The sequence below is a fragment of the Nyctibius grandis genome, chromosome 4, assembly GCF_013368605.1.
Source record: "Nyctibius grandis isolate bNycGra1 chromosome 4, bNycGra1.pri, whole genome shotgun sequence".
NCBI lineage: Eukaryota > Metazoa > Chordata > Aves > Nyctibiiformes > Nyctibiidae > Nyctibius > Nyctibius grandis.
In genome coordinates, this window is record NC_090661.1 from 87,427,727 (window position 1) to 87,443,920 (window position 16,194).

Sequence of the window (16,194 nt, forward strand, 5' to 3'; positions counted from 1 at the left end):
ATTTTGGTCTTGCATTATTTTTATCACAGGAAAATTGCCTTTTTTCTAAGTGAGCATGACAATGATGTACCTTCTTAGTGTTCCTTTCAAGTAATAATTTCTAACTTCTGAATTAAAAAAAAACACTGCTGTTTTTAGAGTGCAGCTATTTCTGTGCTGGGCTACTGAAAGTGAAAATAATTTCAGGAACTCTCCTCCTTTGGCCTAATTAAATGATTCGGTGACATTACTGGAAAGGCTATTATATGAGCTCTGATAGATGCTCATAGATGCACTGTTGAGTCCTTGTTTTGAGTGAGCACTTGAAATTTTTCTTGGCAGAATTTTAGACAGAGTATTTTTTCAGAATGTGTCAGATCTTGGTACTGGTGGTTTTTTCCTCTTTCTTTTTGCTTTTTGAAACCACAGGGCAAACATTACAACTGTTGCAACTTTGATGTGTCAGGAAATAGAATATCAAAATGGTAATTTCCTGTCTCTTATTCAGAGAACAACAATTGCAATACTTTGCCTTCTTTGTTCATACCTGGTGGCTTTCCATTGTACTATGTTTGGCCAAAATGCAAAATAGGATTTTATTGATGGAGATTTGAGTTCATGTTACAGTTTTGGTTTTTTTTTTAAATCGATTCCAAACGAACTATGAGGGATCCAGTCTCTTTACCAGTTTGTGAACGATTAAGAGATAATAATTAATTTTGTGTAGAACACACAAAGGTGTAAGTATGCACACATATGCGCGATATCATAGAATCATAGAATGGTTTGTGTTGGAAGGGGCCTTTAAAGGTCATCTAGTCCAATCCTCCTGCAATGAGCAGGAACATCTTCAACGAGATATATGGTGATAGTATTTCCCAGATTTGTACTTTCATCTCAGTGAGCCCTTTTGAAAAGCTAGGAGTACTTGAGCTTTGCTGACTAATGTAATGGAATGATTTGCCTCTTTTCTCCTAGAAATGGTTACAGGTGGAAAGCTGGCTTTGTTCTTGTGGTTGGGGGCGAGGGTTCTTTCCTTTCCTTTAAAAATAAGATGGTAATTGTATATGAACGAATGTGAGGAGATTTTGACAATATTGAGTGCATAAGCTCCAAAAGAAGTTGTAAGCAGATTTGTCTGGTTTTGATATTTAAGAAGGATTCTTAGTGAATCTCTCTTGAGACTGGTCATGCTGATGGTCATTGGAGGAGATGGTGTAATGTGTGGTGTTTATTCATGAGACATGATGAAATTACCCATAGCTCTTGTGGCCAAGTGAACTGGTGAATAAAGCCATCTTAATAATATGGGTTTTCATAAAAAGTTTTCACCTCAATTCTAGACCAGAATATGATGGCTGTGCTGCCTTGTAGCAGATTACAAGAATTTGTTCACACTACAGACTGCTTCAGTATGATCTAAAAATCTAGGAGGGTTTCTTCTGCCTGCAGCCCTGATCGTCACGAATCATTGGAAGAATTCTTGACCCAGATGTTGTAGCAGTAACTGCTGTGTAGATGAATTAAGAGGAAGTTGATGAGGGTGGTTTCTCCCTCAAACATACAAATCCAGTAGGAATAATCTGAGTATATGAACCTCTTGAAGTTGCTTTGTTCCAAAACTGAAAATCCTTACATGGTGCAAGACGTGCATTAAAGAAACACCACAGTAAAAACCTCTGACATGGGACTTATCATCCAGCCTAAAGGATAATAAGCTTTTGCTTTTGTATGAATGATGACTTAGGAACTGAACAAGTATCCTTTTTTAAAAGGAAGCAAAATAACAATGTAATGTGCTAATGTTTTGAAAACTTTCTAAAGGTAGTTATAAACTCTGCACTTCAAGTTTCATAACGTGAAACTTAGAGAGATGGGTGTTAAAAATACAATGCTGATTATTTTTAACTGGATGCTTGCTACCTTTCAGTTTAAGAAGTATTTCAAGCAACTTGAGTTGCTCATAAGGTAACCCAATATCAACACTTCAGTGTTGATTCCAGCTGTCACTCACAGCTCACTTTGAAAGGGGAAAAGACTGAACTTTAAGGTTTTTCAAATACACTATCAGTTATTGAGTTGTTCTGCTTCCTCAAGCCTAGTCAAAAAAGGTAAACTAGAAATAAGCACTTACTTACAAAGTTGTCAGTAATTGAAGGTAACTCCCAGAACAGTGTTATAATAATTGTTTTCTGTTATTTTTCACTTGAAGATGAACGATTTAGTAGTCTTCATTGTTTTCAAAATTCCCTGTTGGCCTTTGCCAGCTAAATGAGTATACAGAAGTTATAACTGATAAGGACATAGTAATCACTCAAACTGATTAAGTCTCTATTGTACTATCAAAATGGAAAAAAATATAATGAGTTTGGAGGAAGATTTAAGATAACATAGGATTGACCTACATCTTGCTTTCAATTCAGTCTTAATTAAAAAATTCAGTATTAATTGGATTTGCGTCATTGGGCATATTGAAATTGCTTAGTTTTGGGAAATTCTCATTGTAGGACTCTGCTATTTGCATTTCTCCCTATTTTTTTTTTACTGACCTGTTTGCTTAAGTTGCACAAGCCCAGGCCCAGAATAATTAATCTAGCAGTAGTAAAAAAGCACATCATAGGCTAAGATTTCAGACTATAACAGGCTCTGCTTCTCTAATAGATTTATTTTTTTTTTTTCTTAAATCTATTCCCATGCTTCCTTTCCTTAATCTAAAAGGAAGGAGGAGCCAAGGCCTTACTATAAACTACTAGGAACCTTCTTAAAAATACCTTTGCAATGGATTTTAAAGTTATTAGCGTGTGTGTTGTGGCAATGTGATCTTTGTTTTACTACATTAATGTTGGTATACACTATGAAATACCATGCTATATAGGCATAAACATATAAATAGGATGTCTCTGAATATGACCATTAGTGACTGCTTAGGGAAAATAAATGCAAATGATGTAGTTTTGAATTGTAACCCATATCCTGACAGCAAATTGTTTTAGATGCTGCTGTTTATTTCTGTGAAATTGATAATAAATTTACATGCACTTCAGAAGCTTTAGAAATAAATATTCAGCCATAGTACAAATAACTTATAATGACTGCAGATTTTTAAAACACACAGATATTTAACAATTAGCCCAGATGAAACATGGCTTGAGTCTTTGAGTTACATTTTTCTTTTTGAGAATTTGCGACAGTACTGTATGTGATCAGATGCTTCTTAGACAAAAGTAGAGCTTGTATAGTTGTTGCCATTAAAAAGATAACACAAAAAATTACGGTGGTATGAAAATGGATATGCCAAACTTCTATCCTGAGCTGAACTTAGCATGTACTGCATGTTTTTCATACCACAAATTGCTAATCTCTTAATTTTTGTAATAGAAACTCCTTTGTTTTCTGATAGTGTAGAAGTATTAATGTTCAGTACGTGGGCTTTCATGTCAGTCTATTAATATGGTGTTTATTCAGGGTGTATTTAGTTTATTACTCCTGGTAAATATAACACAGGAGTCTTGATTTATGAACACAAATAAGAGAATATCTCTGGAATCTTCAATATATTTAGGCATTGCTCAAACCATAAGCAAGCTAAATAAGTATTTTCAGGTATGTTCATATTTGGCTTTGAAATAGGAATACTTCATAATGGGATCCATCAGCATACTCGCAGTAAATATCGTTTCCTTCAGATGAAACTTAAAAGGCCAAAAGAAACTGAGAAATAATTTTAAACTGCATGTTTTACTTTCAACGTTTTCTTCCAGCCCATTTGCTTACGTGGATCCCTTGCATTGTAACATGGCCTATTTGTACCTTGAACTACTCAAAGACTCCCTCAACGAGTATGCATATGCAGCAGAACTAGCTGGCTTGAACTATGATCTCCAAAATACCGTCTATGGGATGTATGTAAGTACCCAAATCAAGGAAGAGCTTAGAGCCTTAAAACTACTTCCACTCATCAGCATTTTTCTATTGATTTGATGGAAGGATTTCTATTTTAAAAATGGGTTTAAGGCTGTTACTCCTTTTGATCTTGGTTATTAACCATCCTTTCTTTAATTAGAATTTTAAGTTGAATTTTATTAAAAGTCTTCAACAGTCTTTCCATTCCTATTAAGCAAATTTTCTTCTTTATTTTTTATATCATTCATGAAACTAATTAGTTGTAAGATTTGTTCCTCCATTTTAAAAAAAAATATAAAAGCAACCCTAATCCAAGCTTACATATTTATTTCAGTTTGTCAGATATCTACTAAAAACATTCTGACTGATGGGGTAGAAGACCCCCCTTTTCATGCTATTAAATAAATGGTACACTTCAGCTTTCCTGTTCAAGAACTACTGATCATGAGGCTGCATATACATACTCTTCAGTCATGTTTCTTCATCCATTACTTTGTCACTGCTTGAGGTATCAAAGCATTTCTTTTGTTTTTCTTTTTGTTAGTCGCTACATTTATGCTGATCCTCTCCATTGCAACATGACATACCTGTTTATCAGGTTATTGAAGGATGATTTAAAAGAGTATACATATGCAGCACGCCTCTCAGGTTTGATCTATGGCATTGCATCAGGAATGAATGCAATACTTGTAAGTAAGAAAAAAATGCAGGAGGAAATGAAACAGCTTGGGAGTTGTTGAGCTTGGAGAAAACATTTGACTTCTGCATTTCTGAATGAGATGGTTAATGTTTTTTTCCTCGCATATACCTCATGAATTAAGGGCAAAGCAAACCAGTGTATTTTAAATAGTACTGAGTGACCTATTTAAGGTTGCAGTGTCTTGTGAACATGTGTGCAGTGCAGTTGTTGCATTCTAGTTCACATTTTTACTTGCATGCTAATCTTGAAGCACTATTGCTGGTTTCTATATGAAAAGATTAACTTTTCTGTTGAATGAATCTCAACTTCACAGATTTTGTTGTAGTTCTCTAATTCTAATGTAGTGAGCTGTGGAAATGGATTGTGCATGTGTTCATTAGAATGCAATGCTGGATATTTATGGCTTTTCCTTAGTGTTTGTTTTTATTACATGTTTTATAACCTGTTTTAAAGTGCTGAAAATACTTACTTGATAAATACTTATATTATGATAAATGGTTATTTCTTACTTAGCTTCTCCTATGAGATCTATGATAGGAGATTTCAATAGTCTCTCTTGGAAGTTCTGTTAAAAGCTTTTACTAACCATCATTTTATATCAAAATGTGTTTTGAAATTTCCTGTAGAAGTATTATTTTTCCAAAGCATCTTAGTAAGAGAATATACTGTATATTGTCTTTAAGTTTTCTGTATAAAAAAGACTGCATTTCCTGGTAGCATTCACTTAACTTACTGCAAACATGGTTATCTATTCTCAGTTTCAGACCTTGATGACATTTCCATGGTCAGAGTTAATTCCTTGAAAAAAAAAAGGGGGGGGAGGGGGAGGATGTGTGTGTAATTTTTTTTGTTTTAGTCACAGTTCAGAAATTTAGAGTTATTTTAAATATTAGCTGTATTTTGTAGGGTCTTTATATTTTTGTACTACAAAGATTCTATTTTCACGTATTAAAATTAGTTTACTCCATTTTGATATCTGGGAACTTCTAACATTCTTCTCTATATCATGAGAAGTTTTATGGTCAATAGTTGTAACTGTACAATGTCGATACTTTAAGCAAGGACAGATGCTACACTGAAAACAATCACCCATGGTGATTGTTGAACAGTTTGGGTTCTTACGCTAATTTAGGATATCTACTTTTGTCATAAATCCATTTATAATAGATTTTTCTTCAAATTCATGGTTCAGGTATGTTTCAGCAACTATAGAAGAAAAAATTCTTCCTACTAGAAAGCAGGAATTCACCTGTATGTTGGTTTGTGGCCTAAAATTTAGTTTTACCCTTAATAATTAAACTACACAAATCCAATTAAATTCCTGTTTCCAGATACCAAATTTTGAAGTTGTTTTTTCCCCTCAAAAGGCCTTCTGATGTCTTTCTTCACTAGACAAACTTTCTGTAGCTTGATGGAATCATAGTCATTTTAAAGTTTCTGTGTTGTTTTTTTTAATGACCAAGTTTATTTCATGTATACTTTCAAAAAAATGTGTATGATCAGATCAATATCACATTATGATTGTAGACTAACTACCTTGATGTTTCAGCCCAACACCATCCTGATTATAATTTGTGCTGCTGTTGACAGTACCTGTTTTCTTGTAGTACTGCTTACTTCCACTTACATAAAATATTTTTTTGAGCAACAAGATAAACATGAAACAAGGTTAAAAGTAAATTGGAGAGAATATTTAAGAAGCTGCAAATCTAGATTTCATTAGTAAAATGAGAAACCTAGAGTAAAACCATTTCAGTACTCCAAATGCACAGTTTACTGACTGGACTCAATACTTGTAATCATTAAAAATCTGTATTCCGAGTACAGTTTGCTTATATCAACATGAAATTACATTGATTCTCTTCATTCATAACTCCTGGGCAAATATGCGATATTATATTCATCGGTTAGTTATCTTTTGATGGGTAAAGGGATTTTATTTCAGAATGAGTTAATGTTGAATAACATTGCATTTAGAGTAAGTGTTGAAAAGTGTATTGTTCATTGAATTATACAAGACTTGGTAATTGTTTTCTTCTTTTATTTTCCACATTTAAAGCAAATTATGCGCTTTTTCCATAGCTTTCTGTAAAAGGTTATAATGACAAGCAGCATATCTTGCTCAAGAAGATCATTGAGAAAATGGCTACATTTGAGATTGATGAAAAAAGATTTGAAATTATCAAGGAAGCGGTAAGCTACATGAGAAATTTATATTTTGGAGTAATTTAAAATTGAATGCATTGACATTAAATGTAATCTGGGAGCTGATTATCCATGGAAATAGAGAGTGAAATTCTGCCTCTTTGGAACTGCAGAAGCTTTTTTCTTTTGTCTGTTTTGTGGCCGTGAGTTCCCTGGAGTGTACATTCTTCAGTTAAAAATAACTGGCCCTGGAATCTTCTTTCAGTTGATCTTTCTTGTGATTGATCAAGGGATTGCAACTTGATTTGATAGGAGTAAAAATCTAAGGGGGGTAATCTTAACTTTATATCCTGTTTTACAATTTGGAAAGGCCCCAATGGGATCTAGCTGTAAAATAAGGGGGAAAATGATGAAGGAGGAAAGGAAGTGTTGAAAAGATTTGCAACATTTCTCCTCCCCAGACATGAAGAGGAGCTCTGCTCCTGAGCGAAGATCCTTTGGTGCAAAAGTAACCAGCTGGTTAAGTACATGCTGACTTCTGGAAATCTGACTTCCTAAATTTAATGACTGATCTATATATATGCAATATAAGTTAGATTATGTTTTTTAGCTTCTGAAGTAAGTTTATGAACGGTGATTACATTTGCTAAGCCAAACAAGATACATAATAGTTTTTCAGGTGCTTTCTTTAGAGCAAGACAGAGGTAAAACAAAGGAAATGAGCAAATTAGATATTTGCACTTACAGCAGTGAGTTGTTGTGGAGGTATAAATGAGTGCACAAGGATTAGACTGGTGTTGGGGAACAGGCTGATTTCTGGCCCAGAAAGCTTGCAGATAATCTGCAGTAGATGAGAGCACTAGGGCTGCAGGGAAGATCACTTCATGCTTTCTATAGTCTTACTTTAATCCTCTGCTACTGGTGATTTTTGAACAGATGACTGGCCTAGACAGATAGCAGGGCCATCTTTAGGTCATTACTATTTGCTAGAAATGCTAAGCAGGTGGACATCATACATGAGGTAGATGTATTATTACAGCACTTTATTTAGGGCTCTGTGTGCCTAAGATACATTAATTGTCTGGAAAGTTTTAACTGAATGTGACAAATGTCATGGTAAAAAACCCCAACGCACAGGTCTGTGAATGATCTGTTTTGGATTATTTACTTCTGGTTTCAGATGTTTCCCTGATTGTCTTTACAGTTTGCTTGAACTTTGTCTCTGTATTATGCATGTTCTGTCATTTTATAGACTTTTGTTACATAGGCATTATGTGTATGTAAAATAAGGACAAAATACAAAAAAGTCAGATCAGATGGGGAGATTGCAATTTTTCCCCTCCTGTCTACACCTAACAGATTAGGAAGATACCAGTTTCTGGCTTCTGTTTGGAATGGATAGAAGGATGCATCCTCAGCAACTTCATGCTCACAGTCTCTCATTCATGTGCCCTGAAATGAGTTACTTTTCTCCTGCACTGGAAATGATCACAGCTTGCCAAAATTATTAGTTTGCACTTTCCAGTTCCTCTGGTAGAGGAAAAAGGTTTCCCTTATTTTGTAAAGGTGCAGCTGGACTAGAAAGGAGTTTCATTGGAGGAGCTCACTGATTCTTCTCTCATACCTCCTTTCTCCAGGCAAAGAATGCAAAGAATTTCCCAGATGCTCCTGTATTTTTCTAACCAAGTCAGCCAGGGAAGCAACTGGGAGAAAAATACGTTTTCTGTTAGTGATATTCCCCCACCCCTAGACAGTCATCATAGAACATGTATTTCCTGGGTAGAGCGACTTGATCTAAATAAGTATTTAGGTCTAACTGCAATAATTTAATTTCCAGTCATTCATTTTATGGAGAAGTTTGATTTCGTGCTCCTTTCAACTTTCTTAATGGTTACTGCTTAATCTGTAGGCTCAGAAGCCCACGTTATTGCTAAGGTAATTTAACACAACTTTTTAACAGGTCTAACAATCAAGAGAATGTTCTTGACATTTGAAATATATCTTTTTGATGGTACACAAAGTTGAGAGTACAAGGTTAATATTTTATGTTTAGAAATAGAGTTCTATAATTTGAACTTAATTATTTTGTTTTAGTACATGAGATCGCTTAACAACTTCAGGGCTGAACAGCCTCACCAGCATGCAATGTATTATCTCCGACTCCTGATGACGGAAGTTGCTTGGACCAAAGATGAATTAAAAGAAGCTCTAGATGGTAATGTTCTGCCAGTTTTAAACTGATTTTCATGGCAGTGGATTCAGCTATATGTAGATTATTCCTTTTTTAATGACTACTGAATTTTGAAAAAATAAGAGATTTTCTGTTCTGTGTGTAAGTTGTCTTTATAAGATTAATGCTACTGTATTCAGCATAAGAATGGCTAAAAATTGAATGCTGGAAAGGAATTCTGTCTACTTAGCACTGCTGGAAATCTACTTGAAATACAGGGAGTTTATGCATGATTTTTTTTTCTCTTTTCCTTTCTCACACTCAATGTGACCGTAATCTTTTGCACTATTAATAAGCAATCCTAGAGGCAAAAATTAAAATTAGGATTATACAACAATAAAAAGTTGATTTGGAATCAGGGAAAAATGTGGAAATGAATTGTTTACTGGTGTCAGTTACCTCTTTTAAGAGAGGGAAAGACTGATAAGCATGGTATAGGTTTTTCTAATACATATCACAAATCATCCCCCACTGAATAACTGACTGACCTCATAATCTTGATTTGCATTTGTCTTTTCAAAACTTTTGTGAAATACACGAGTATTGTTAGTTTTTATTTTAGTTAATTTCTCATTTTGTCATTTTCTTACTAGATTTGGTGATACAGTGTGGGTATTCTTGTAGTGTCAGGGAATTAAGAATGGAGATGTTGACTTTAGGATTAACACCCCATCCATTCAACCATCCTTATTCCATTGATTCTACATGTTAAATTATACTTTGCATTATAAATGAAAACTGCTTTGCAAAGATACACTAGCATAGAATACGTGTGTATGTGTACTCTGGGATATGCTGCAAAAATATTTTTCTTATGTATTGTTTGTTACAAAGATACTATCAAAACAACCAGTTGAGGTTCTTTTTTTAGTCTAGATGATAAATGCACAGTATGTTTCTCAAGCATTATAAACTGCATGCTGCTTGTTTAGTTAATAACTAAGGCTTTATCTTGGAGCACCACCTGAATGATTGCAACTGTTTTCTCTGGAGAATGAATGTTTGTTCAGCATGATTGGAAAGAAGGCTTCTTTTTTTTCTTTTCTTTTTGGAATCTGGGTCAGACGGTATGTGAATTCTAAGCAAAACAAACTATATGATGAGTGCTGCTATTTAGACCTGGAAACTTTTCAGTATTGCGTTTTTAAGGAGGGAGTCACTTTTTCATGATGATTAGTTTCTCCTCCTCTTAAGAAATGCACTATATCTAATGATGAGTTAGGTACTTCTTAATGTAAAAATGTGTGTAATGATTTAACTGTCTAAATATCTATTCTAGATGTCACTCTTCCCCGCCTCAAGGCCTTTATAGCTCAACTGTTGTCACGGTTACACATTGAAGCTCTTCTCCATGGCAATATAACAAAACAGGTTGGTGTGATACTTACTTTAATAAAACAATTTTTATTTAAAAGCAGCATAAAAAATGGAAGACCAGTTTAATCTTCTCAGATCTTAAAGCAGTTTTGCCAAATGTGATTTCGTAATTTGACTGCATACTTTTTTATCTTTATGGAAGTACCATAGTGTCATTTTTTCCACTTTGGATTTATTAGGCTAAGTGCTGCCCTTGTATTTGCTCTTGGAAATTTAATACAACTTATGATCTAAGTATTGTAAACTATGTTGCATGTCATTCCTGTGATGTGATCAAGCTGCATAAGGAACAATGTGCTGCAGATCCTGCTTTTCCATTTAAAAGTTTCAGGCTAGCTAACAAATATTTAAGAATCCAAGATCCTTCCAAATGAATTACTTTGTACAAAGCTAAACAGGAATGGTGGACCATAAAAAATAAGTGTCAGCTCTCAGTTGTGTCTTTTTGGGAGTAAAAACCAGAAAACATTTGTTCTATCTTCCATTAAAATAGTAACAGTTTGCATTTTCATAGGAAATCTAACCAAATATTTGAAGATATGTACCAGTACAAAATGTAGTACCTTTCTTGTACATTTTTGCATTCTTTTTCTGTGGGGCTGGTGTAGCAGTATTTCTGTGTTACACCAGCTCTGTGATACTTTACTAGCAGGAGATGTTATAAACACTGCTAGTGACTGCTGAATGTGTGGAGAAGTAAGTTAGTAAGGACGGGAAAAATAAAAAGATGAAGGAGCCAGTAGCACTGGGAGCGCAAAGTTTTCTCTTGCAAGGATGTCTCTAAGACTTCTTTTTTTAAATTTTATGGAGTATTTTTTCATGTGGAGAAATGTAAAAAATAGTCTCACTTTTTTCCTTCCTTATTTTTTACACATTTGTATATGAAAGTCAGTTCCTTCTAAAATACAACTGAATGACCAGATTTTTTAGATTTCCATGATGATGCAGTCATAGCAGAGAAATGCGTTCTTTAGTTGGCATAAATGGCTGGCTATTGAAGAGTCCTACAGCTAGAGAACTGGGAAGGATGTACAGTTATGCCCATAGCTGTGTAATGTTTAGAAATGATCTGCAAACCTCCCTGAATAGTTGTGGGTAGGAAAACTTCTCTGTCCTTCAGTGCCTGTGATGTGATCATCACTGACAAAGCTCAGAAATTTTAATCTGGATCTAAGAGATTTTTCCAACTAAAATTGAATGAAAATTGACATCCTCTCGTGATACCTTTCAGTACTGAAAAAGTTTTTAGTCAGTCTGTACTTTTTGAAAAATTAGACCTATCTAGCTGCTTAAAATTCCCATTTCTTCTTGAGTTAATTTCATTCTGATATTTGTTTTTTGATTGTTCCTTTTATTTATTTGCCACAAGTGGAAGAATAGTAAACTAATCCTGTTCAGAACATCTGTCTGAACAATCTTGTTGTAAATATTTTGTTTTAATATGGTGACTTGATTGGAAGAATGTATAGTATTTTTCCCTAACCTTTGAAACTGTTAGACCTCAATACTTTTGCTTTGATAGTGGGCGGGGTTGGGGGGGGGGGGGCATGTGTTCATTAAGTTTTCAGACCTTTTGCACATTTTTGATCACTTGTGTTGTGAGTTTTGGCAGCACAGACTTAAGAGATTTCGGCTTTCAGCCAAAACTACTTTGTACCAATTTAGTGTAATTTCCAGTATGCAGGCTACAACAACACATAACCCTTAACAGGTAAAGCTTTTAAAGTTAAATCCTTGAATGAAACTCATGATTTTTAAAAATTTTTCACTACTTAGGATTTTTTATTATTATTATTTTAATCCATCAAATAAAAGAAACTATCTGGGCAATAAGTCCTAATACTACCAGCACGTCAGTGGAGTGCATGTTTGAACTTAACCATTAATCTGTTTTCTTAAAATTCCATCTCATGAGGTGTCATTTGCTTTGCAAACATAACACTGTTGGTATCTCGTTTACAAACTTTGCAAGATGAGTACAGCGAAGTGGTGAAGGGAAAGGAAAAAAAAAAAGCCCATTGAACTTTAATTTCAGAAGCTTTGGGGAGGAGTAGAAGTAGTTAAACATGTAAACAAGATAAATGTAAAAAAAACGCACAAAACCCTTGTGCCCCCAAACTCCCACTTCTTCTCATCTACTTCAGCTGTATTTTTATTAAATTACAATATCCCTACTTTCTATTCTTGATTTTTTTTTTTCTTACTTCTTTTCTTTCGTGTCACCATCAATAATTGGAAAGTCTTACTCTGCTGTCAGGTGCAGAATAACTAATGATCGTTAAAAATCCCCCTATGTTTCTCTTCCAGGCTGCATTAGGAATTATGCAGATGGTTGAGGACACTCTTATTGAGCACGCTCATACAAAGCCACTCCTTCCCAGTCAACTGGTGAGATACAGAGAAGTGCAACTTCCTGACAGTAAGTTAAATGATTTATTTATGATTTTCTAACGCACATTAAATTGACATTCTCTGTTTGCTAAAAGCATTTTAAAATGAATATTACTCTCTTGCTAGGAGTTTGTTTCAAAATCAGATGTAACTTCAAATTATTTTGAACTTTAAATTTAAAAATATAATTAGGGTGTGGTTTTATTAATAAAATTATACCCTAATATATCATCTTTATGGTATACTTGAAAATGAATTTGATTAATTTTTAATCTCTGTATGTAAATTGGACTTCTTGAGGGTAGGAACTAGATGATCTTTAAGGTCCCTTCCAACCCAAACCATTCTATGATTCTGTGATTCAATCCTAATTCACTTGGTATGATTTATGGAAATAAGAGCCCTGTCCCACTTTCTGCTACACAAAGTATACACATTTGAATAAGCACCATTCTTTGAGCACTTTTGAGTATTAATTGACTATTCAGTGAAGGATTGTCACAGAATCACAGAATCAACCAGGTTGGAAGAGACCTCAGGGGTCATCGAGTCCAGCCATTGCCCTGACACCACCCTGTCAACTAGACCATGGCACTAAGTGCCATGTCCAGTCTTTTCTTAAACACAGCCAGAGATGGTGACTCCACCACCTCCCTGGGCAGCCCGTTCCAATGTCTAACAACCCTTTCTGTAAAGAAATTCTTCCTAATGTCCAACCTGAACCTCCCCTGGCAAAGCTTGAGGCTGTGTCCTCTTGTCCTATCGCTAGTTGCCCGGGAGAAGAGGCCGACTCCCACTTCACTACAACCTCCCTTCAGGTAGTTGTAGACTGCAATAAGGTCACCTCGGAGCCTCCTCTTCTCCAGGCTAAACAACCCCAGCTCCCTCAGCCGTTCCTCGTAGGTCAGACCCTCCAGACCCTTCACCAGCTTGGTCGCCCTCCTCTGGACTCGCTCCAACACCTCAACATCTTTCTTGAAGTGCGGGGCCCAGAACTGAACACAGTACTCAAGATGCGGCCTCACCAGTGCTGAGTACAGAGGGATGATCACTTCCCTAGACCAGCTGGCTACCCTATCCTTAATAGAGGCCAGGATGCCATTGGCCTTCTTGGCCACCTGGGCACACTGCTGGCTCATGTTTAGCCGGCTGTCGATCAGCACCCCCAGGTCTCTTTCCACCGGGCCGCTTTCTAACCACTCTTCCCCCAGCCTGTAGCGCTGCATGGGGTTGTTGTGGCCGAAGTGCAAGACCCGGCACTTGTTCTTGTTGAACCTCATGCCGTTGGTCTCGGCCCATCTATCCAACCTGTCCAGATCCCTCTGTAGGGCCTTCCTACCCTCCAGCAGATCGACACTCCCACCGAGCTTGGTGTTATCTGCAAATTTGCTGAGGGTGCACTCAATCCCTACGTCTAGATCATCTATAAAGATATTGAACAGCACCTAAACGTCCCAAACGACTCTTGCTTTTTGAGAAAAAGAAAAGCTCTTACACAAGTAACTTTTTTCCTAATATAAATTCTTTTGGTCTCGTAGTGTTTCTCTATGATTTTACTTCTATTGTGCAAAAAACCTTATATATAAGAAAGGAGGTTCAAGCAATTGTTGGGATCTCTACAGGATGATCACATGTGTAGCTATACAGCCAAAGCCAATTACCCATAGCTGATCATCAGCCTGTGGAAACTGCCATATACCAAAGCTGCTATTGGTATTAAATGCTGAATTATTTTTAATGTTCATAAAGGTTTATGACAAATTGTCTTCAGAAACTATTTACACAGTAGAGGCAATGCAGAATTCCACTCCAGTTCCAGAAATATTTGCTTGAGGAGAAGCAGCCAGTTTCAGTTTACTTACTGATATGCTCAAGCTACGACATTTTGATGTGTTAAAATAATCTTTTCTTTACTTGTTTCATGAAAAGTATGCTGTTAGTGGAAATTCTGCTTTAACAATCCTAAACCATTTATTATAATTCCATTCCACAAGAGACAGACCATTATCTTTTTAATTGTGGACAGTAAGAGTGTACGTTTTTATGAACTTGAATGTTTTAACTTTGTCTTTTAGGAGGTTGGTTTGTATATCAACAGAGAAATGAAGTTCATAACAATTGTGGCATTGAAATATATTACCAGACAGACATGCAGAGCACTTCTGAGAATATGTTTTTGGAGCTCTTTTGTCAAATCATCTCAGAACCATGCTTCAATACTCTGCGCACCAAGGAACAATTAGGTAAGTTTTCCCATAGTGATTATGTGTCTATGTTCACACATGCTTGCATACTCACGCACTTACATGAGACATGATGAGGTGTTCTTCCCCTGCTTGGTGAATGCCATTTAAAGGGCACTTGGTAAATGTAAATCATTTTAACTGCTGGTGACTCAAAGGAGTGTTACTGTGCACATACTCTAAATTGAGAAGAAGAAAACATAATTTTTAAATATCTGAATATATTTATTCTGAAATATCTGAAATATCTGAAACCAACTCTGGCTTAAAAAACAGTTTGATCACTGTACAGAAAATTTCATATCTCGAACTTTTACCAAAAGGAAATTAGTTCAGTTTCCTAATTTTAGATTTTCTTAAAGAATCAGTAGTAGTAGTTTGGTCTTTTCTGCTTGTCATCCTGCTTCCAGGTGCACTTGATGATTCACAAGCCCTAGCTTAGGCATACTGCTGTATGGGTCATGGTAAGCTGCCATGCTAAATACATTTCAGGCTTTTTAAGAATACAGCTGTTCACCAGTAAGTACAAATAATTGTTACCTGAGCCAGTAAGACTGAGAACTGGTAAGGTTATTCCAAACAGGATAACAAGGAGAGACAGAGACTTTGCATGACAGTTTGCATGACTGAAGTACTCACAAGGAGGAGTACAGTTTTCCCAAAGGTGAGAGGCAGGGGAATGTCGCAGTGTGATGATTATGAACTACCAGGGAGATCAGGCAAGATTAGACTTTTTGTGGGCAACTAGCAGAATCAGCAGAATCAGCCATACCATACTGATCATAGGGATTTTAACTGTCTACGTATCTGTTAAAAATACGGCAGGACACAGGTTATTTAGAAGGTTTTTGGAATCTGTGGTGGCAGGTTTTGTATAGAAGTTGGAGGTAACAGCTAAAGAGGAGGGGGGGAACCAGTGAGGAAGAACTGTGTGAGTGTGTCCAGCACTGTGTAACTGCCAAATGATAGAGTTCACAAGACTTAGGAGGGAAGACAGTAGAAATACCAGCAAAATTCAATAAACTTCATGGATCTCTGAGAAAGCTAAGGGAAAAAGAAGTTCAGGAGTTAGTAGTTTGCTAAACGGTAGAAGTAGTAACAAGAACTCATTCAAGAAATACTTTAGCAGTACAAGAAAGAGGAAGAGAAAAGTTGTCAGTGGTGGAAAAAAAAAAAGTCAGTATGTTTTAGGATGGCTTTGTTATCATGACCAGGTGATTTCCAAA

The 16,194-nt window shown here is 35.7% G+C and overlaps 1 protein-coding gene across 4 annotated transcripts in view; it reads left to right on the top strand.

Moving 5' to 3' along the window:
• IDE (insulin degrading enzyme) overlaps positions 1–16,194 on the top strand; it is a 75,766-nt gene that overhangs the window by 48,026 nt on the left and 11,546 nt on the right. For 3 of the 4 annotated variants that reach the window (XM_068399843.1, XM_068399844.1, XM_068399840.1), the window contains exons 15-20: positions 3,741–3,885; positions 6,665–6,775; positions 8,822–8,942; positions 10,237–10,328; positions 12,642–12,753; positions 14,801–14,968. In XM_068399843.1, the coding sequence (XP_068255944.1) occupies positions 3,741–3,885; positions 6,665–6,775; positions 8,822–8,942; positions 10,237–10,328; positions 12,642–12,753; positions 14,801–14,968 (749 nt within the window). Of the gene's footprint in view, positions 1–3,740; positions 3,886–4,426; positions 4,572–6,664; positions 6,776–8,821; positions 8,943–10,236; positions 10,329–12,641; positions 12,754–14,800; positions 14,969–16,194 lie in introns of all 4 variants that reach the window. The other variant, XM_068399841.1, reaches the window with a different exon arrangement.